This window comes from Berghia stephanieae, chromosome 7 (assembly GCF_034508935.2).
Source record: "Berghia stephanieae isolate SIO BIC M18660-M18661 chromosome 7, UCSD_Bste_1.3, whole genome shotgun sequence".
Classification (NCBI taxonomy): domain Eukaryota; kingdom Metazoa; phylum Mollusca; class Gastropoda; order Nudibranchia; family Aeolidiidae; genus Berghia; species Berghia stephanieae.
In genome coordinates this window covers 18,690,221-18,713,877 of record NC_088366.1, presented here as the reverse complement: position 1 = coordinate 18,713,877, position 23,657 = coordinate 18,690,221, and the positions used below count along the sequence as shown (strand labels likewise).

Below are 23,657 nucleotides of genomic sequence, written 5' to 3'. Positions count from 1 at the left end.
ATGTGAGAAAAGAGCCTTTTCCAAGGACTCAACTATGCGCTGCTCGGAACTCAAACCCAGGACCTTCTAATCTGAAGGCAAATGTCATACCACTAGACCACATGGCCGCATAATAACAAAAAATGAAGTGAGTAGAGAAGTGCCACAAGACAATAGAGAATAAAGAATCAGTTATTAGATAGCTGGATGGTTAGATATGCGGAAAGTACCTCGTGATTGACTGGTTTCTAATCCTATGAATGGATACCATACAACTGTTAACCTACACAATGCTTCAGAAACTGGGATACATTCTCGTTCCATGGGCCTGGTGGCTCCTTTCCATGTTCTGGTGTTAATTTAGGACTATTATAAGGGAGTTTTAATTAACAACAACGCTCTATTTAGTTTTATGATATATTTATTTCATGTAATTTCCTCCAACATAAACTGGTCCTCATCTCGCCAATCTTCATGAGCCCAATATGGCATCTCCGTCTCATATTCCCAATCAGGACCCTGATAAAAAGATAGAGAGACGGTAAGAGACGGTAAACAAATGAGAAAATAATAAATAAACAAATTTACAGACCTTTATACAGACCTTCCTTCTGCTACAAACAAATTGTAAAACTACGAATTTTTGCCTCCATCTAAAGAGCAAAATAATTTACTCAAATTCAACAAATCATATCGAAAATGAAAATATGGTGTGTAAGCACTTAGACTTAAAATTCAAGTAACCAGGTCAGTTTATATACAGTGCAACACGCATTCGTCAAACTACATTGGACAATGGGAAAAGTTCGTGAACATGGCTGTAAGACAAGGGATTCAAACTGTGATGTAGCCATCATCCCTACAGATACTGAGCATAACTCACAGTTTTAATTCAGGCGATTGAAAAATATGCATGGCGTTGTCAGGCGTTTCAATGTATTTCCTTCACCAGTGTGTCAAATTATTGTGATAAAAACTCACAATCTGAGGGTTTGATTGCTTCGAGTGAAGTGACAGACAAGTACTTAAGATGGCTATGCCTGAGACTGACTATAATTACTGATATTAAGGCAATCACAAGACGAAAATGAAAAGTGAGTTGTTCCTACAGGTGCTCAAGGAAACAATTGATACAATTGGTTGAACTATTGAATACAATTCTCAGTAATTAACTTTGTTTTCGCTATCATCATCTTGTTTTATGATGAAATCATTTTGTCAGTATCAGGTTATAAGTTCATGAAGGCCACGGCACAACACAACTTGCTCTGTGATCTCTATCTCTCTCTCTCTCTCTCTCTTTTCATGGGCAATGGGAAAGGGGGTGGGAGAGGAGCCTCAAAAGTTATCCTTGTTTAGTTCGTCAACACAACGAAACCGTTCATGGATGCCGTGAAAAACATTTGCTAACACAATGATAGAAATATTTGGGAACTGTTCTTGTTTGTTGAAGCCGTGAATTTATCGAAAGTAGCCGTGAATTTGTCGAATGTGTGTTTGACAAATGTGTGTTGCACTGTATATAGGCTATTTACACTGTTCTGAATGCTCTTAGCACTCAAGATTTTTTCTTTTTTTTAATGGTTTTACGGCATTTGCAACACATTAAGGTTATATCAGCGCCAGTAAAAATGAAGAAAGTGGGATTGTAAAAAGTTCTAGAATTACAATTTAAGCACAAAAGAAAAGTTAAGACAAAGGGGAATTGGTTTAAATAGGGAACAGATGTAGATTCCAAGAGCACACCGTCAAAGTACTTAGTTTGAGATCCCTAAAACTTAAAGTCTCATCCGGACACAAGCACAGGTCCCAACAAAGAGGAATACACTCAAATGTTTACCAATCATATAATATAATATGTAAACTAAACATAATACAATGCATAACAGAGATGATTTACAAGGAAAAAAATATCATCTCCCAAAACTATAACTATACATTCGACTATATCCCTCCCAGCCAAGGAACTCCGGCAAGGATCAGGACAAAACTAAGTAATCTCATTCAAAGGCAATGACAGGAAACAATTGGAAAACGGGTATGGGGGATAGAAGACACAGCATGTACCTCCCTGCCCACTATGGGAGGTCAGGATCCCCACCCAGCACTCAAGATTTATACAACCAAATGTCTATTCTATACGGCACAAGTCTTGTTTAAGTTACACCTGCATCACTGAATATATCCAAGTAATCATTCACAACTGAGTTTAGTGGTAATGTGAGTTAAGTCTTATTTAAGTTACAGCAGCATCAATGAATATCTCCAAGTAATCATCCACAACTGAGTTGAGTGGTAATGTGAGTAAGTCTTATTGAAGTTACACCAGCGTCAATGATAGTTACAGCAGCATCAATGAATGAATTCAAGTAATCATCCACAACTGAGTTGAGTGGTAATGTGAGTAAGTCTTATTTAAGAAACACCAGCGTCAATGATAGTTACAGCAGCATCAATGAATGAATTCAAGTAATCGTTCACAACTGAGTTGAGTGGTAATATGGGTTAAGTGTCTATGTAGGTATATACTATACCACTTGACTACTGGTGCCTTTCCTCCTTATAAAACATCTTGATCATGATACCTCTCGAACAAAACTAAAATTCTACCATACTGCTTTTAAAGAAATCAACTCCTTTAAATTTTGCTAATTATGTAAATCTTAACCATCATGCCCTGTATAGCCTTTATCAAGTCAAATAGTTCTGTGAAAAATGGGCGCGGGTATAAGATTAAGATAAAGACCTGAAAATGTGTTTATTGAACATGCCAGACAAAGTAGAGACAAAAATACAAGAACGATGACTGAGTTTGTTTTTTTTTTAAATTATTTTTTTTTCTGCTTTATTTGCACTGTTTTATACACACCTGTTTCAATGCCCTAACTCACTGGGCAATTTTCTCTCTTTCTGCAAATGAGAGTGGTGATTACCGTTCAAAGGAAAATTTCCCTTAACACATGAATAAGTTCACAAAAACTGAAAAGTGGGCCAAATTTTGGTACAAAGGTTGTTCTTTGGTGAAACACCTTGCCCACATTACTAGTCTCGACTGTGGTGTGAATGACTCCCTGGCTTTAGGCAGTGATTAATAATAACAGCAAGAATTTTTTTAAAATAGTGCAAAACAGGCAACATGTACTGCATAAAATTGGAATTTGGTGGCATATGGCCTGCTGGAGAAAAAAAGAAACATTGTGAAGAGCATTGAATATGATGAAATATTGAAATGTTGTAAATTAATATGTATTATGTTTTTTTTGTTTTGTATGGTCTGATATCTCATACAGTCATGAAAGACATCATTCAATAGACAAAAATGAATGAACATAACATATTTTACCTTATATTTCAAAGCATGGAGAAACATAACTAATTCTCTTGGCTTGGGATTGTCAGCCATTCGGCACAGATCACATGACCGGTCAACCTTCCATTTTGTCAAATCAAAACCAGGACGAGTTTTCTTCCCAGTGACACATGGAGTATCCCCGTCATTCTCATTAACATCTGAATTTTTATATCTCATATCATTATCCGTTGAAGAGTGTCGATTGGGATATTTATCATTTCTGCTGGCCAATCGGGTCTCTTGTTTCATCTCTTCCAATTTCTTTTGAAAAAGTGGATTCTCTCCTCCTTCCCACTGCTTTTCTCGTTCTCTTTTAAGGATAGTGGCATGCACCTGGAAAGACAGTTTCGTGAACCAAAATTTGAAATAAAAAATGGTGCATCCTTATATATAATATAAGTCTCTCTAATCGGACTCAGTATTATAAAAACTTAGCCTCTTTGAGCAGCAGTATGATTCCTGTTTATGGAAAATTCTGGAAAGAACATAGATACAAAGATATAGAAATCAAAGCATTATGAAGCACATCAAGCATAGCAAAATTGCGGATTAGAAGGTCCAGGGTTCGAGTTCTGCTCTGAGTGGCATATAGTTGAGTCACTGGGGGAAAAGGCTCTTTTCTCACATTCTCTCACTGTACTCAGATGTAAAAAGAGTACCTGACTGTTAACAGCATTGTCTCTGTCTAAAAAAAAATGTAATATCTCCTAACAGGTTTATGCACTGTCCAACATGTTAAGTGTTGTACCTGACTAGGGACCTCTTGTAAAGCGCTTTGAGCACGTTTAGTGGATATTGCTGTGAATAAATGCTCAAAATTCTTAATACTTACAATATCATTGGATACTTCATAGATTCCCCCCTTCCCTTTGTTAGGACCCCAGGCATTGCTGTTATAGAAGGCATCATTAATTATAGGATGGCCTGAAAACAAAACAAAACAAAACAAAAAGTAATTCTTCAAAGCCATAGGCCCATGGAGCCAGAATTTATCCTGGTTCTTAAACACCGTTAAAACATAAGTAACAATTCATTGGGCATCGCACTTTGCATAATCTTTGAGATAAAAATATTTAAAAATGAGAAACATTAAAGCGCAGAAGAAAATTTAAAATAACATGAACAAATAAATAAAAAAACAAAATAAAACACAACCATACATTCTTATTGCTAACATATTATGAATGCTCAGTCATATACATATTTTAAAGCAAAACAGTTCGCTTTCAAAGGCATTTTTAAATTCATTATGTTCTAAACAATGATTAAAGTTAAAGACCAACATTTCTCAAAGACAATCAATTCACTAGAAGACCCTTATTAAGTAATCATTACATACAGGATAATGAACATGTCTATGAAAAAGTCACATCAGCAAATGATCAAACACACACAAAAATTACAATTTCCTAACAAAACCAAATAGTAATAATAATAATAATAATAATAATAATAATAATAATAATAATAATAATAATAATAACAATAACAATAATAATAATAATAATAATAATAATAATAATAATAATAATAATAATAATAATAATAATAATAATAATAATAATAATAATAATAATAATAATAACAATAATAATAATAATAATAATAATACATGACATTTGTATAGCGCCTTACCCCGATTTCAACAGGCTCTAGGCACTTTACGTTCTTAAAATAAATTTTAAAAATATAATGGAAAAATAAAAATTTATCAATTTCAATGGCTTACAAAGCAATAGACATTACTATTTACACACATGGTAGGCAAACCTTCATTTTAAATATCAGAAATCATGAAACAAAAGGGTGCGTTAACATAATAGACATTATATTTACACACATGGTAGGCAAACCTTCATTTTAAATATCAGAAATCATGAAACAAAAGGTGTGTGTTAACATAATAGACATTACTATTTACACACATGGTAGGCAAACCTTCATTTTAAATATCAGAAATCATGAAACAAAAGGGTGCGTTAACACAATAGACATTACTATTTACACACATGGTAGGCAAACCTTCATTTTAAATATCAGAAATCATGAAACAAAAGGGTGCGTTAACACGGTATAAGAAACAAGCAAGAAAAGAGAGACGATGAGCTGTGCAATTACACACCTAGATATTGTAGATGGACTCGAATCTGATGAGTCCTGCCGGTGATGGGAAAACCTGAAATATAACATAGGAATCTGCATTACTATTGCTATAACTATCCTGTTTTATATAATAATATACTGGATGAACCTAGTGATTTGCACAATATATTATTTATTATTATCATTATTATTTATTTATTTATCTATCAATTTATTATTATTATTATTATTATTATTATTATTATTATTATTATTATTATTATTATTATTATTATAATTTTTAAATAAATACTATTATTATTGTTAATTAATTATTGATCATTATTAGTATTATCATATATTAAATATTATTATTATTAATATCATTATTATCATTGATATTACTACTATCATTATTAATGTATTACATTATAATTATTATTATTATTATTATTATTATTATTATTATTATTATTATCATTATTATTATCTTAACTATTATTATTATTATCATTATTATTATTATTATTATCATTAATATTATCATCATCGTCATCCTCATCATCATTACTATGCCAGAACATGCACCAAATATCGATCACAAGCACATTTGAAACTCATGGCCACAGATTTTGTTTATTGATTTATCAACTATTTACCTTTTTTCTTTACTCTTAAATCCATTAAAAGCTCTCTTTAACCTATATTATATATACATTTTTTTCAAAAACTAGAAAAGTAATTTTGAATAAATAACAATGAGAAGAAATTTTAAAAATTTGCATTATAAAACTAAGCAATAGCCTCATCATTTGGTACGACAAACTGTAAATGATTGGCAGAAATGGATATTATGAGACCGACTTGATAACAATGAATAGTTTGTCATGTTGAAACTGAAATCAATGAATCTAAAATTATAAACTTTTTCACTCAGTTTGCATAACATGTGATCTATAAACTAAACCTAGTAACACCCTGAGGTGTATAGAGATGTTTAAAATTTAATTATAAGTCAAATGTGTTAAATTTTTGTTGAATTACTATAAATTTATTGAAAAAGTAGTCCTTCAGAGCCATTAGACCCATGGAATCAGAGTTTATCACACTTTCTATGGCGAAGCAATTGTTTGCTACCCTTTGGATAGAAACTAGTCTATCGCAAAGTAAGTACTTGTCACCTGATCTAACAGACCCAGCTACCCAATTACTGCTGGGTGGATAATGGGGGAAGGAAAAAAAAGTCTTAAAATCATGTGGGAACAACTTTCGTCTCCTTGCATGTGGAGTGAGTGTGCTACCAACTGAGACATCAGGATCCCTATTTGTTGAGACAAATAGATGATATTGATATCTTTGCAAAACAAAACAAAATAAAAAAAATAAAAAAACAACCTTAGTCATTCTGAACTTTCTGGCCTAAATTTAGATTATTTTTTTTTTTGGATAGATTGATTGGTAAAATCTAACAAGTAAAAGGACACGCATCGAGTGCAGTTGAGGTTTTTTTCAGACTCCTTTGTTCACACAAGCATCCTATCCATGAGGTAGCAAACAATCACTGTTATTGTTGAGCAATACGGGAACAAATAAACCCTATGGCTCTGAGAGACTACTTTATTTATGTTATTATAACACCTGGTTCACCCTGACCTAACACCAACTTGAGGTGAAGGGAGGAAGTGTCGATCAATTCATAATCTCTATAAACAGACCTACATTTGACCACGCTGGACCTTCCATTGTAACTAAGGCGAGTGAAGATCGTCTGGCTTGGTTTGCCATTTGGTGAAACTATTTGAAGACGAGGCTTGTGAGACAGTTCCTTTAAAGGTTGATCCACTGTCAAGGTTTCACTGGTACAATAAAATCATTGAAAGATTCAATAATTACTAATAATATTTATTGAAGGTTTTGATGACAGCAGCTGATAAAGACGAATTAATAAATCATGCAGTTGTTGTCATTCAACTGAAAATGCTCATATATGCTTGAAATTTAGTTATATGGATAAACACCCTTCAGCTCAACCATCATCATCTTCTTTTTTTTTTTGTATTACACTGGCTTTTCTCCTATGACCAGAGTTGCCAACCCAGAACGGGATTAGGGAGTTTTAAAAATATGGATTTTTACCCCAAAATTTGTAATATTTTCCTGGAACTAAAAGCACTCTCTCTCTCTCTCTCTCTCTCTCTCTCTCTCTCTCTCTCTCTCTCTCTCTCTCTCTCTCTCTCTCTCTCTCTCTCATACACACACACACACAAACACAAACTAAGACACAAATACACACTAAGACACAAACACATACACAACAACAACTAAAACCCCCCAACTAAAATCAAACATTTTCTCCATTCAAATATCAAAAAGTCACTTCAGTTACATTTTGAGGCATAGCAGAATTGGGACTAAAAATGGCAAAATTTCCGGATACAACAGTTTTTTACAGGCAGTCAAAATGACTCAAATATATTTGAAAAGAAGAAAAGTTAACTAACAATTTTAAAATAAATAGAATGTGCGAAATCAGGACATTATGGGACGTTATGAGTGTATAAAGTGTTGGCAGGCCACAAAACACACATTATTTTCACAATTAAAAAGAGAAATTGATTTAATTACAACAGAAAAGCCAAGAAGTTACAACTCATTTTAACTGTCAGTTTGAAAACCTCAGTATGAATAGAAAAATTGAGAGAAATATTGTATAATAATTGATTCTTTTAAATTCGTCAGGCTGTGATTTCCCAGAGGATACTTCTACCTTCTTATTCAAAATTACTTATTTTATTGTAAAATTGCTTCAAACGTCAATTTATAGACTAGGCAGCCATCTAGTCAATAAAATAGATTGCCAGATGTTTTAGGTGGTGAACAACTGAAAAAAAAAAATGGACAAAGACATTGGACATATAAATGTCTGCATTGCACTTAAATTGCTAAGAGTGTCAATACTTACATAGCAATATAGTTATTATTCTTCAATTAGTCTTAACTTCCATAAAATAACTAGACACTCAGAATATTTGTTTTGAAATTCAACACAAATATGCTCTAAACGGTTTTGTGATCTAGTGGTCTTAAACTCGCCTCCAGACTTCCTGTCCAATATGTCCACGCTGTGGGCAAGAACCCCAGACGACAGAGCATCTAGTCGAAAGGTGTGTTGTGACGATGCTACCAGGCGGGTTCGCGACGGTGCACGAATGCGGACCGGACTTTGCTGATTGGGTCGATCGTCATAACATAGTAGTGTGAACCATAAGAGGCTGCTGCTACCTCCAGACCAAACGATCCTTGATTTGAGTCTCGCACTAAACGGTGCAAAGTTGACTCTTTGGAATAGACTTTCTACTCATAATTTCTCTCACAGTATTCAAGTGTAAAATAAGTACCTGGCTGGTAGCTGCATATTAACATTATTTACAACATGACATACCTTGGAAACTCCCCAATAACACGACAGATGTACTCTTTCTGCATTTGTCTTTTCATGACTTGGTCATTCAATTTCTTGATGGCTTTCTCAGTTTTTCCAAGAATCAACACACCCGATGTCAGCCTGTCAAGCCGGCAACTCACTGAACGAGTAAAAGGAAAATGGTCAATTTTATAGCACATGTTGAGAAAGAGTATTCTAAATAAAGATGCTCTCGTGGCAGTATCTTGATTGATTTAATAATAATAAAAGATTATCTTTTTTTTAAAAATATGCTCACTTATATTGCACATTTTAAGGTTTTACCATAGCAAATACATTTGATAAACATATAATAATTTATGTGTCTTTTTTATACTCACATTTGTTCACATCTCAATTGAGTGATGTGGATAAAGAGTTCTGCCCTCTAAAGATTCTAGAGCAATAGTTTTGCAATAGATGTCACTCACTCAGACATTGACCATGCTCAATATCGCTTGAATTGGTAACAAGACAAAAGTTAAAGTACAGACTCACTCTATCAGCCATCAACATTCATCAAACAGCTTTACATAAAAGCTTTAATATATGATATTTTATTTTCTCTCTGGGTCTGCTTTAAAAAAAAAAAACCGCTAGCAACAGCAAACTTTAAGTATGTACTTTAAGTTTAAGCTTAAGGTAGGATCTTGGCTAAATTTTAAATTTCACAGTTAGAGTATCAAAAGATAATGACACCAACGTGATGTAATCTTTTAATTAATAAGCTAATTAAGCGAAAACTATGTGTACCCAAGTAAGCACCAACAAGATCTATTAACTACTAAAACTATATATATTGCTGGTACAGAATTTTACACTATCTTTATTCAAAAACAACTGATTTCACAGAAACAGACTAAAGTTGTGATGAAAGAGGACCCCAATTTTCTTTTTAATAAGTCCAAAATAATAAATCGTATTATCATGATATAGACGGGTTTGTAAGTAGATTTTAAGATTTTACGACTTTTGGTTATTTTTTAATTAAATCAAACAATATTCACTAAATATACCAAAAGCGCTTTACTAAGCAATATGAAACATACAACCTTCATATTTTGTACTATGATGGTAGAGATTTTTTTTCAAATGACAAAATAATAATTGTGTTAAGTTCTTGGTGCATCAAACAAGTGAATGTGCCTTTAAATTTTCGAAAGAGTAGAACAGCTGACACCAAGGAAGTCTAAGGCTGAAGTTAAACTAGCAAATGAATTGCTTCTTACTTTGTAGATTGAAATAACCCATCTCTTTAGCCAGGATGGAGACCACAGAGTTAGACTGATACCGTCCACAGGGATGGCAAGGAATGGAAGATGGTTTGTTTACAACCACCACATCCTCTGTATCGGCCAAAATCTCCAGTGGACGGTCTGTTACTGGGTTTTCATGGCTGTCAAAGAGAGATGAAATAATAATTGAAAGGAAACCCAAATAATAACATTAAAAAATTTTAAAAACCTCCCCATGGTCAAATCCATAATGAAATCAAATCTAAAATTGTTTGTTTTGTTTGTTTTTAAGGGTTTTACGGCGCTTGCAACACATTTAGGTTATATCAGCGCCAGTAAAAAGGAAGAAAATGGGATAGTAAAAAGTTATAGAATTACAATTAAAGCACCCAAGAAAAAGTAAGACATAGGGGAACTGGGAACAAATAGGGATCAGATGTAGATTCCAAGATCATACCACCAATGTACTTAGTTTGAGATCACCTAAAAGTCTCATCCAGACACAAGCACAGGTCCCAACTAAGAGGAATACACTCAAATGTTTACCAATCATATAATATAATATGTAAACTCAACATAATACAATGCATAACAGAGAGATGATTTACAAGGAAAAAAATATCATCTCCCAAAACTATAACTATACATTCGACTGTTTCCCTCCCTGCCAAGGAGCTCCGGCAAGGATCAGGACAAAACCAAGTAATCTCATTCCAAGACAATGACAGGAAACAATTGGGAAACGGGTATGGGGGGATAGAAGACACAGCATGTACCTCCCTGCCCACTATGGGAGGTCAGGATCCCCAACCAGGAATTTTTTTTGTTTGTTTATTGCTTTAGGTCTCTTCCAACACAATTGAGGTTATATGAGAGACCGCTGAAACAAAAAAAAACAAGCAATCTAACAAAAATAGTACAAATGTAAATCAAAATCATAACCTAAAGATATCATAAGCTAAATTATAAATAACCAAGAACAAACAGGCAGAAGATTTACAGAAAAAAAAATATCCCCTGTCAAAAATACAATCACAAACCAAAGAAACAGGATAGGCTAGTAAAGAGAAGAAGAAACGACATCACTATCGGATCGTACACCCATGCGAACATCATAGGTATATGATTCAAGGGTGATGCTCCCATCCAACCACCCGCCACCCAGGAATCTAAAATTATGCAGCTATATGGTCTTGTGGTATGACACTTGGCTTTGGACTGGAAGGTCTATAGTTTGAGTCCGGCCTTTGAGTGGTGCATAGTTGAGTCCTTGGGAAAGGCTATTTACTCACATTCTCTCATCATACACAGGTGTAAAATGAGTACCTGGCTTTTAACAGGTGTCATGTCTCATCTTACGTGTTAAATGTTGATGTTGGCTAGGGACCCCTTGTTAAGCACTTCTTCTAGCATGTTTAGTGGATATAGCGCTATATAAATTCTCAAGTTGTTTTTAAAAAAAAAAAAAAAATTACACTTTTCTTTACTTCAAAATGGCTTCGTTTGTGAAAAAAAATGTTCTCTTTCAAATTGAAAAATTGATTAAAAAAATAAAAGCAGACGTTAAGGTAAAAAAAATGGTTTAAATTAAATACAAATAATACTGCACAACTCTCTGATGATCAAAAATATAATATGTGTGTAGATAACTCTTACTGCAATCTTATGCTCGGAGACATGTCATAAAATCCTTCTTCACTAACCTACAATTACAAGGAAAGAGTAATAATTCTCTGAATATTATAAAAAAGAAAGGTGAAATAAAATAAGCTCTCAATTTCTACAAATTTTATAATTAGTTATGGAAAAGACTGCTATTCTTATTATCTTTTCGTACAAAAACAAAACAAAATACAAAAACTGGCAAACAAAAAACAAACAAACAAAAAATAAAATCAGAACAGAAAACAAAAACAAACAAAGCAAAAAAAGAAACCAAAACAAAAAAAAAAACAAAAAAACCCAAAAGACAAACAACATAAAACAAACTAACAAACAAAAAGAAACCATACCAAAGAAACACACAAATAAATGTTCAATTATAAATTATAACAGTAAAACTCGAAGGTTGGCCAAATCTGTTTTGAATCAATCATAAAATTTCTACTTTTTAACAATAATAATAATAATAATAATAATAATAATAATAATAATAATAATAATAATAATAATAATAATCATCATCATCATCATCATCATGATAATAATCCCCACTTAGGTTACAGATCTTTAAAAAAATACCAAAAAACAAAACAAAAAAAAACCCAAAAAAACCCAAAAAACAGCACTATACTATAACTCCAGCTTCATCAAAGTTAGGGTTGCATTGTTGTAACTGCTCTCTTGGTTAAAAAAGTAGGGTTTTTATTTGGCTCACTTTGTCAGAGTGAACCTGCATTTGAAAATTGAATGTGAAGGTCATATTTAAAATTTGAGTTAAATATAGACTTTTATAAGGAAGAATGACTATTATTTCTTAAACTGCAACAAGCTCCGTATTTTCAAATTCCAATCAATTAAACTTTACATTGGCTATGTGGTCTTGTGGTATGACACTCGCTTTCGGATCAGAAGTTCCTGGGTCGAGCCTCTCTCTGCACATTGTGAGTCCTTGGAGAAGGCTCTTTACTCACATTCTCTCACTGTACTCAGGTGTAAAATGAGTACCTGGCCGTTAACAGCATTGTCTCTGTCCGAACAAAAATTGTAATACTGATTTACAGGCATCATGTCCCGTCCTACATGTTAAATGTTGCTGTTGGCCAGGGACCCCTTGTAAAGCACTTTGAGCACGTTAAGTGGACATTGCAATATATAAAAGCTCATATTTTTTTTACATTGCATTTTTGGCATAATACCAGAGTTGGGCAGTGAGTCACTGTTGGACTATTGGTTCTTACCTGTGTCTCAAACGAGAGATGTAATCACAATCTTTAATCACATGGTTTACGGATGGTCGAGCACCATTTATGAGAATTTTACCTTCTTGCAGGGCCTTCTCCTGATTAAAGAAAATGGATATAAACTTTAAAATTGCAATTGAATGATGAAAAACAAAGAAGACTCCATTGAGATTAACCTCACGCGGCACCAAAAATAGTGCTGAAACTTAACATTTAGCAAAAAGCCCCGGTTTCTGTGATCTAGCCTGAACGACGGTACCACTTGCCGATTACACGAGATAAAGCTGTCACTAATTAATTACCGCTGCAAGCGATTGAGTAGGGGAGATCACTGAGTAGCAAAAATATGCATAAAACATGCATTATAAAATTAATCTGTACTAAATGTTCAAATTATGAGTCAGTTTTTCTTCAGTTTACTTAAAGATCCATCTTTCTTCCTTTAAACTGCTTTTAAATGAAGAAATTTCATCCAGAACTAAATTATTACGGTATGAAATAAAAAGGCACCTAAAATTTAGAATTTTACCAAAAGTACATTGGATAAAATATTAATTGTATTAAAATGTCACCGTACAGATTTGTGTTCTATTTTATCATAGTGAAAACAGAATTGCCATTTAAGTGACGGTTATTGAGTTATGGTCATTTGAAGTGAAATCAGCTAAAATCCTTGAAAGTGAAAGAATGTTTTGTTACTGAGTTACTGACAAAGTTAATAATTTGAATTATATTGTTATGTGTAATCCGTAGCAGTCTATTAAAACCAGAAATATCATAAAGCCAATGTTTATCACGGGTTCTCTGTCATTTAAAGGACACCAACAATTGCTTCTTAATCTTTAGATAGGACTGCGGTATATCTCAAGTAATAGCTGATCAAACAATACCAGCTATCAAATCCAGCTCTTTGGACAAAATATTTTTAAAAAACCATTGGCGATAAATATTGGTACTTATAATTGTAAGCTTAATACTCTGTCTTTATCCAAGTTAATAATAGTCGAATTCCACATAGATATTTCCACTCATTGTCCTGTTGACATTTTTCTATACTATATGCATTACCGGTGGTGTGGATATTATTTCTGGCCCAAACCCTAAAACCCCTCTCCCCCGATAGACTAGCGTCCGATCCAGAGGGTAACTAGTGATTTTTATCATAATACTACAGAAAGAAGGATAAACTCCGACTCATGGACTTAGTGGGTCTTAGTGACTACTATTTGCCTATGTAAATCGAAAAGAAACTCGAATCTCTCGGGTGGAAAGAATGTAAAATGTAAAACGCCTTCAAAGACAAGAATTGCATCACTATGACCGACACTAACACTAACACGAGGGATGATTTTAAAAAAGAAGTAAAATATTATATTTAACAGTAATCTTTATTATGCTCGGTGGATTATGCGATAGACTATAGAATCCGTTCATCAGTAACATTGTTTATTTATAATCAAATAAACATTAAATTTTCACTACAGCCGAAACTGCAATATCAGACGACATTGCTGGAAGAAAGCATTATTAAGTCAGTCATGCCACTATACTTTGCACTGTGTTAAGAAAGAGTATTAAAAAGCAACTCTCTTAACAAATTATTTTGGATTCAATGATCATTTACTATTGATATGAAATAACACTACACTCCCCTATACTAGCCCACTTGCACTGGTAGGTTCGTGAAAAATGGATATTATTCAACTTTACAGGCATGTTACTTAGCTTTGGAGACTTAAATTAGCAAGATATTTATAGCACTATAATTTGCATTCTCTTGTATTTCTTTTAAGACAAAAAAATGTTTGGTCTACGGTTACATTATTTAAATACTTCACTTAACAAAACCTAACTTTTTATGGTCTTCTTACAACTTTTCTGTCAAAACTTATCTATGGTTTAACGATCAACGGCGCAAAGGATTGTAATGAGTTTGGTATCATAATAAAATCTGATTTTATCTCGTTTTGTTCCCACCTAAAACAATTCATGAACATAACATAATCTTAAAGTGTGCGTGATTAAAGACATCAATAAAATTGGCATATCGGTGAAAAAAATGGGCAGTCAGAAGTGCTCGTACAGGTAGCACAATGAGGTCAGTCAGGGGTCAGATTGTCGTCGAGGGTGGAGATTTAATGACTTTTGGATTTTCAGCTAAATGTTCGTTCGTTCGGTGCTGTGCTCACATGGAACTAATGAAAAATTAGTTACTGTTCTCTTATCAGTCTCTAAAAATAAAAGAGACATTATCATAATACAACAATATTGAGCATAGACTTTTGCACACATTAGTATATATTAGTGTGATTGTTAAGTGAAAGAGAGCCCTTGTGAATGGAACAAACACATTAATGTGCCCCATTTCTCTCCCATGTATTAATAAAATCTTAATGTAGATAATGAACAAGCCACAATGAGCTGATGGTTTTAACAAACTCCTGTTACTAATTTCCACAAATACCTTTTTTTGTGTGAGGGGGGTTAACTAAAGTAAAGAGCTACTGACATGAAGAACTATTTTTTTCCTCCTGGAGTTCCTCATTATCTCTGTGCTCTACTATACATCACTCCTCGTCAGTCCATTATAATACTTATAATTAAAATTATTTATATCGTCATCATTATCATTATTATTATCACTACACTTCAGAAAGGTTTACTCAAACTCCTAAGGACATGCAAAAAGTTCAAGTTTGAGGAAACTGTACCTTGTCATAACGGCAGTGTGGATCAGCTGTATGGACTTTTCTACGTACCCGAAATACTTAGTTTGATTATACTAATTGAGCTTTAATTGAGCTTTTATATAGTGCAATCCACTAAGTGTGCTCAAAGCGCTTTACAAGGGGTACCTGGTCCACATAAACTATTAACATGTAGGACGATACATGAGGTTTGTTATGTGATATTACAACTTTTTCCAACAGAGACAATGTTGTTAACGGGCAGGTACTAATTTTACACTTGAGTACAGTGAGAGAATGTGAGTAAATAGCCTTCTCCAAGGACTCAACTATGCACCAAGCGAGACTCAAACCCAGGACCTTCCACTCCGAAAACGAGTGTCATACCACTAGACCACATATCCATCGCGTTATGTGGCCTTCAGCAAACCACCTCTCCCTCACTCAATATGTGGCACTGCACTGCTGCTAAAAACTGGGTTATTCAAGTCTTTCTTGAAATAGACCCCAAGACAAATTTCTGTTTGAGGGTGAAAAAAGTGAACTTTATTATTTATTTACACTATTGATATGTTGAAGGAGATAACTTTATACATGATATATTACAAGCTGTTTGTGTGTGTATGTATGTATTAGCAACTCATGGCATGTGGCATTGAAATTAGAAAGATGAGCGAAGCGATAAGAGATAAGCAGTTAGTTGTTAGTTTTGCGAAGCAGCGATGGAGTGTATGAGTGGTTTTTGGTTTTGTGTGTCTGCATGTGTGTCATATTGTATACAAACACCTACAGTGTAGATAAATACACACGATAAACGCATACATAACTGTCAATGTCACAGTAAATAATCAGTGGTCAAAATCATCAGGTGCATTTTAAAATAACAACCTTAATTAATTGTATTTTTAAAAGTTGGTTAGGTGAAATTAGTTCGAAGAAACCGTGTTTGAGGTAAATATTAGTTAGAGGCAGGAATGGAATGATACCAAAAATAATAAGGAAAAGATTCTGGACATTTGAATGAGTTCAAGGAAATTATGTGTTCGATGAAACCGTGCTGGAGTGTCTTATCATTCTTCTTCTTATTTTTATTATTGTAACTCCATTTTCCTCGGTGACAGACAAATGCAAATCAGTCATAATATCTGGTGCAGTATGCTTCATTTCTCCCAAAATAGTCTTTCTGTAGCCTGTGTGCTGATTTGAAACCAAATCTAAGGCTTTAGTTTGTGCAAAATTTTCAATACATGAAAAAATAAAATAAAATACATTAAAAGCATGCCTTTCTTTCATTTTAAACTTGTATGCCATTTAGGTTTGAAAAATGCAAAGCATATATATATCTTCTATCACCATACCAAATCTTCCGGTTCATAGTGTAAGTCTTTCTCAAATACAGTCTTCAATGTCCTTCCTACCCATTTGTCTTTGGCACGATCAGCAATAACACTTTGGTATGGGTACACTTTACGAAGACCTGAAGAATTAAATAACAGTAACAGTTTTAATGCTCATTTTAAACATATATTTGAGATGCCTCCTCCTTTCCCATCAAGTCAAACTCTGCTATTATGATTGATTTGAACCAGATACTGAGAAGAGAATTGAAGGATAGATTATGAAATTATAGATAAATTACAATTATTTATTCTAATAAAACAAACAAAAATTTAATACATGAGAAAAGAAAACAAAAACAAAACAAAACAACACAAAAAACGAAAAAAAAAGCCCCAATTGAAATTTTACAAATTCGAAATAGATAACTGCAAGCCAAGAAACAATAGGAGGCGGAAAATGGGTGCCCGTCAATCATGAAAGAGACTGTGGGAAAGACAGAATGAAGGCTACTTGCCTAAACCCTATAAAAATTAATTATATGAAGAACATGCATCTGCAGCTCAACTCCTGATAATGCAGCTGACAAGGAATACAGGTTAGGGTGGGAAGACAGACCAGAGACTCCCCAGCATGCCATTACAAATTCGATCAATCTAACTTAAAATCTAAATTTCAGGCTTTGATTTTAAATTGAAGCAAATGGATTGGGTTAGGGTCATATTTGTCACATCTTACCACTCAGAAAAGTCATGTCCCAGATATGGACAAAAATATTACCATTTTCATGAAATCAAATAAAAATAAGGTGACCATTCTAAAAGGCAAATGATAACTATCAGAACCACAAGTAAAAAAAATAAAATATAAGAAAATTAGCCACAATTTTTTTCTTCGCAGGTATATCAGAAATGCTTATTAAGATTCACTTATTTTGGCCATTGTCAGTTGAGTGGCCTCTACTTTGCTCCGCTCAGTTACAGAAAAATTTGGCCTGATTTATCTCAACTCTATCCACACCCCACACCACTTCCACAACTTTATTATAAAAAGAAACATTTTAATTTAATGCTCTCTTTAATACAATTCAAGATCTTTTAAAGACACTTTTTTCATGTCATCCTGACTGAGAACAGTTTTGAACAGAGGAAAAAATATCACTGGGTCTAAGGTTTGATTCCGAGTAGAAGAAGACTATCTTTTAATGATTTATTTCTTCCATTTTTCTTTCTGCTTTGTCTGGCATTGTATTGACTTACTTGACATATTAAATAAATAAATTGAGCTTTCATATAGCGCAATATCCACTAAATGTGCTCAAAGCACTTTCCAAGGGGTCCAAGGCCAACAGCAACACGAAACATGTAGGATGTGACATGACACCTGTTAGGCGGTATTACATTTTATTTTGGACAGACACACACAATAGTGGAAACGACCAGGTACTCATTTGAGACCTGAGTACGGTGAGAGAATGTGAGGAAAGAGTCTTTTCCAAGGACTCGACTATGTGTCAAGCGAGGCTCGAACCCAGGACCTTTCAGTTCGAAAGCGAGTGTCTTACCACAAGTGTCTTACCACAAGACCACATAGCCGCACTTATTGCCGATCGCCTCCTAATCTATGGACTGGGATGCTTTGGCAGCTTTTCTGAATTTTTGAGTGAGTTTTTTCCCCTGATGACAGTCACCTGTGATGGATCTCAGGTATTTAAAATCCTTTTCGTATCACAATTCTTGTATGTCATCGAGGCACTTGGGGTCCTTATTTATCATAGCATAGATGTTTGTTGTGAGTATGCCTTTGTGTTTGTTATTTCTGCTCGATGTAAAGAATAGTACCATTGCCTTATTTGCTGGAATATTTCTGTCTCTCCTTAAAATATACATTGTATTATTAATATCTTTTTCGGATCATGCCTGTCTGGATTCATCAACAAAAGAAAAGAAAAAAAAAAAAAAGAAAATCCCTAGGCAGTGTCTCCACTGATATCAACGTTAATGACTTTTTCCTACAAAGGTATATGACTACTAATTACTGATTTGATTGGAAATAAAATTGAAGAAATTTAGTAATAGTCACCATTTTCAAAGTAGTAAGATGCTTCAATATATTTTTCTTGACTTGAATTCAATCCAGCATCCTCTATAGACAAAAAAAAAAAAAAAAAAAAAAAAGATGAAAAGATAAGATATATGAAAATTTCTTTCATTTTCCTCTCAGTTTAGAATTTTTGTATTTGTATACCTGACAACTTTCTGTATTCTGAAAGTGGAGTCAGAATATCAGAAAATAGGAATTTGAGACAAAAAATAGAATTTCGTAATTTAATTTAGGACAATCACCACACCACCATTGACAAGCTATCTTATCCCCTACTTCGAGATGAATGCAAGATGGCCCATTCTTATTTCAGGAATTGCACAGTGAAGATAATTGTATTATAGCTTCAAATGGCTGTAAAGGCACTCTCTGTATTGGACAGCTGATTGTCTATGAATTATACTTGGGGCCGTTATACTCGAGGGCAGAATTCGTTATTCTGTCATCTGCATTATTTGTGGCCGCGACTATCAGGGCGATCCGCAATTTTTGGCAAATTTCCCAAAATTGGCCAAATTTGGTAATTTTTGTAAAAGAGAAAAAAATTTTTAAAAAGCAACCCGGCTTGGAATTTTTGAAGGATATTAGGATTTTCAGTCCAAAGAACATTCCTTTTATGCCTCGCAGTGTATCTGCATACACTGCAATTCCTGATTTTTGTCATCTTCCTCAGCATGAGTTGACTAGATATATTGAGAAACTGGGGCCCAGTGCTGTGAGAGAGTCTGATACTGGAATCATTGATCTGACTCTTTTCTGGAAGTATGTCGCAGATCATGTTCCAGCTCTCGCTGCCTTGGCGTCCCGGTATGCCTTATCAACAAGCTCGTCAGCTGATGCTGAACAAAGTTTTTCTTTATATAATCTTGTTTTGTTTTCTAGAAGGCGTAGACTCACAGAAGACAACATCAAAGGACTAGTTTTCCTTAAATACAATAAATTCAGTGATGCCTCTTTTTTAGAGTAGTAAAGGAAAACTAGGCCTTTGATGAGTCTGAGAGAAAGGGTACGTTTGAGATAGTCTGTAGGTGTGAAAGTTTGATCAAACTTATACTGTGAATGAGAGGGAGTAGGCCCTATGTGTGACTGAGTTGAATGTTCGCCAGTATAAGTGTTCTATTCCACAGTGTCTGTGTGTATTTTGTGCGTGTGTGTGATTGTCTGAAAGTTAGGGTGCATAAATCGCGTTACAGTGTGGAAAAAAATAAATGCAGCCTCATTTAAGTGTAATAAAATGTCTTTTATATTTATTTTTCCATATATCGTGTTAATTTTTACCGGGAGGCTTAGTTCTGCTCAGCAAATTTTGTGGCAAATTTTGGCAATTTTTAGGCCCCAACAAGGCAAAAAATGCAGATGACAGGTTATTTTAAGTAATGCCCGTTTGGCGACCATAACACATAATTTTCTTTTCTTTTCACCATTTTCTTCTCTTTACATGTTTCTTATAATTTTCATTATTTTTTAAAATCTGAATTTTGGAGACAATAGTGGAAAGGAAAAGTGAAACTTGGAATGATAACACCAAAAGCGATAGGTTGGCATGTATGTATACAATAAGAAATGAATATGTTAAGCTAAAGAGAGAGAGAAAGAGAGAGGATATGTATGTATTTATGTATGTATGTATGTATGTATGTATGTATGTATGTATGTATGTATGTATGTATGTATGTATGTACATACGTATATATATGTATGCATGTATATATGTATGTATGTATGTATGTATGTATGTATGTATGTATGTATGTACATATGTACGGATGTATGTATGTATGGATGGATGTATGTACAGTGTGTGTTTGCATGTGTGTGTGAATCTTATGGGTCACAACTGTCTTTGGAGAGAGAATGTGTGCTAAGAAATTGGAGATGCAACAAAATAACAAGCTTCTGGCCTAAAGTGTCTGGTTATCCATCATACTCAGCTTCAAGCAAATGTTTTCAAACATGAGTGACAATTTAAAAAATGGGGGGAGGGAGAGGGTGAGGGATGGGGATGAAACCTCATCATGATGATTTAGAAGCACAAAAACAAAACACCATAATAATAATATCTATACCATTTTGAAAGTAGTACGATATTTCAAATTCTTTGGGACTTATGCAGAGTCCAGCTTCCTCTGCCTTCCTTTGGTTTCTTAATTCTGTGTTGTGCTGAGCAATAGCATTCTGTGATGAAACAAGAGGAAAAATTCAATTTAAAAAAGCGAGACTGAAAATAAATGGGTGAAACTGAGAAAAACAAGTATCAGAGAGGCAAGGATAATAACAGTGTTGGTAGCAAGTTAGTGAATATTATTGGTGCTGGCGGCAGGGACTCAATAAAATAAGGTGATAGGGACTCAGTTTATGATAACGTTTGTCTGGCCTTGGTGTTCTGTTTCGGAGCAATTTTATATATATATATAATATATATATATATATATATATATAATATATATATATATATATATATATATAATTTTTAATATTTACCACAATGTTTGATACAGTCTACATTAATGTTTCATGCCTAATTAGCCATCGTCAGGACTGAGTTGGTTTGTTGACTGTTGTTGTTTGTTGAAGTGGTTCCGGTTTGTAGTTGATTAACAAGAACTTCTGGCGATGTGGACATGTACCGTACATCTCATTTTTCGTGTTAAGTGTGGCTTCATGAGGGTGCCTGATTATAGTATATTTCTCTTCCAGGCATAGGCTACATTGTTTTGATGTTGGTGTGTATCCTGTTGCTTTAGATAAAATTTTCCATGAAATGTTGTGGTCTAGTTTTTTGTCTTTTAATTTCCAAATATGTTCGCTGAGTTTTGTGGATGTTTTTTTGTTAGTGTTTCTAAATGTTGAGGTGTGGAGGTTGTATCTTGTAATTATTTTCCGTTAGTTCTACATATTTTTCTTGCTTATTTGTTTTAGTTTCGGTGACTGTGGCTTGGTAAATTAAACTTGATTCTAAACATTGTGGTAAATACTAAAATAATAATTCGCTCCATTACTACATGTCGAGCACTTTTCGTACCATATTTGTATCAAACATGATTCAATATATATATATAATATATATATATATATATATATATATATATATAATCTATCAAGTTTTTAAAATGATACTGACTAATAAATAAATGCCTGACAAAAGTACAACGGTAAAAATACTAATTGAAACAGATAATACCTCGAGGACCTTAGGGAAGGCCTTCCAAAAATCCCCTCTTTAGGTTATGTGAAACTTGAAACTACTGAAGGCCTTCACCCTTTGTCTATCATTATCTATTTTTAAAAATCATTACAGATTTTTAAAAATAAATTGAGCTTTTATATAGCGCAATATCGATTAACGTGCTCAAAAATCTTTACAAAAGGTCCCTGACCAACAGCAACACATAACAAAATGAACGAGACATGATGCCTGTTAGTGTTAGGCGATAATATATTTTTTTTCAGACACAGACAACGCTGTTAACGGCCAGGTACTAATTTTACACCTGAGTATGGTGAGAGAATGATAGTAAAGTTGTAAAGTTAAAATTAAAGAGTCTTTTCCAAGGACTCAACTATGTGCCGTGCCAGGCTCGAACCTATGACTTTCGATCCAAAAGCGAGTGTCATACCACTAGACCACATAGCCGCACAAATCACAAAAAAATAATTCCTGATATCTACCCACTTTTTTTCTTCTCAAAGCTCTTTTCGACAGTTGAGGAAGCTTCTTCGAGGGATCATCTGTTGAATCTAAGACCTCCTCGTCTTGCATTATTCGGGTAGATAGGTGAGAAGATAGAAGCCCACTCAATCAAATAAAAATGGTCATAATCATATTTCATATATTCAATGTCAATCAGTCAGTCTTCTCCTACTCCTACTTTCACTCTCATTCTCGATTCCGTTTAGTTTAGTTATCTCGATAGATAGTGATAGTGTAGTCGTCTGAGTATAGGCAGAGACATAGAGTTTACTGAACACAGAACTCTTATCAAATTATAAGGTACTGATCAATACATAAATGAAAGCATTACTATAACACATTCATGTACGTGAAACTCGTAAATGAAGGGATCCAAAAAAGAATTTGTTAGGTGAGCCAATGGACGTTTAAAAGTGAAAGTGGGCCGAGCATCGAATTATTGGAAAATCCCCGTTAAAATATGAAGGGCAGGGTTGCCAGTTTGGCATTTTAAATGCCAGATTCCAAAAATCTGGCATTTTTGAAAACCGTTTGGCATTAGAAAAATCATTTGGCATTTGGCATTTTCATTTGGCATTTTCTTTTCTTGTATATTATACTTCAAATGACACCTTTTCTCAACCGTGGTGTAGTGGTTTAGCACTCCACTTAGTAGTCAGTAGGTAAAAAATTACCCCAACAGGAAATTAAGTATAATTCAAAAAAAAAAAAAAAAAAAAAGAAAAAAAAACACGCAAGCCACCAGGATATGATAGTAAATTGTCTATCAAAAGTGAGTAGTTTTCTTAGTGGGGATGGGAGTCAACAGACTTTGGCATTTTTTG

The 23,657-nt window shown here is 33.8% G+C and overlaps 1 protein-coding gene across 1 annotated transcript; it reads right to left on the bottom strand.

Moving 5' to 3' along the window:
- Positions 1-382: 382 nt before the first annotated feature.
- LOC144976835 (pseudouridylate synthase RPUSD2-like) lies at positions 383-23,261 on the bottom strand. Its single transcript, XM_078921336.1, has 12 exons — positions 22,816-23,261; positions 21,209-21,317; positions 19,122-19,184; positions 17,060-17,178; positions 13,012-13,112; positions 10,106-10,272; positions 8,856-8,997; positions 7,133-7,269; positions 5,454-5,507; positions 4,164-4,255; positions 3,323-3,664; positions 383-498 (listed from the first exon to the last, which is right to left on the bottom strand). The coding sequence occupies exons 1-12, from the start codon at positions 22,900-22,902 to the stop codon at positions 406-408; spliced, it is 1,506 nt and encodes a 501-aa protein (XP_078777462.1). The 5' UTR covers positions 22,903-23,261; the 3' UTR covers positions 383-405.
- Between the last annotated feature and the right edge of the window lie 396 nt (positions 23,262-23,657).

Coding starts and splice junctions, on each gene's coding strand:
- LOC144976835 (XM_078921336.1), bottom strand. CDS start 22,902: ATGCAAGACGAGGAGGTCTTAGATTCAACAGATGATCCCTCGAAGAAG. Junction 8,998..10,105: donor GGGTTATTTCAATCTACAAA/GTAAGAAGCAAT, acceptor TTACTCGTTCAG/TGAGTTGCCGGCTTGACAGG. Junction 499..3,322: donor TCCATGCTTTGAAATATAAG/GTAAAATATGTT, acceptor TCTTTTTATCAG/GGTCCTGATTGGGAATATGA.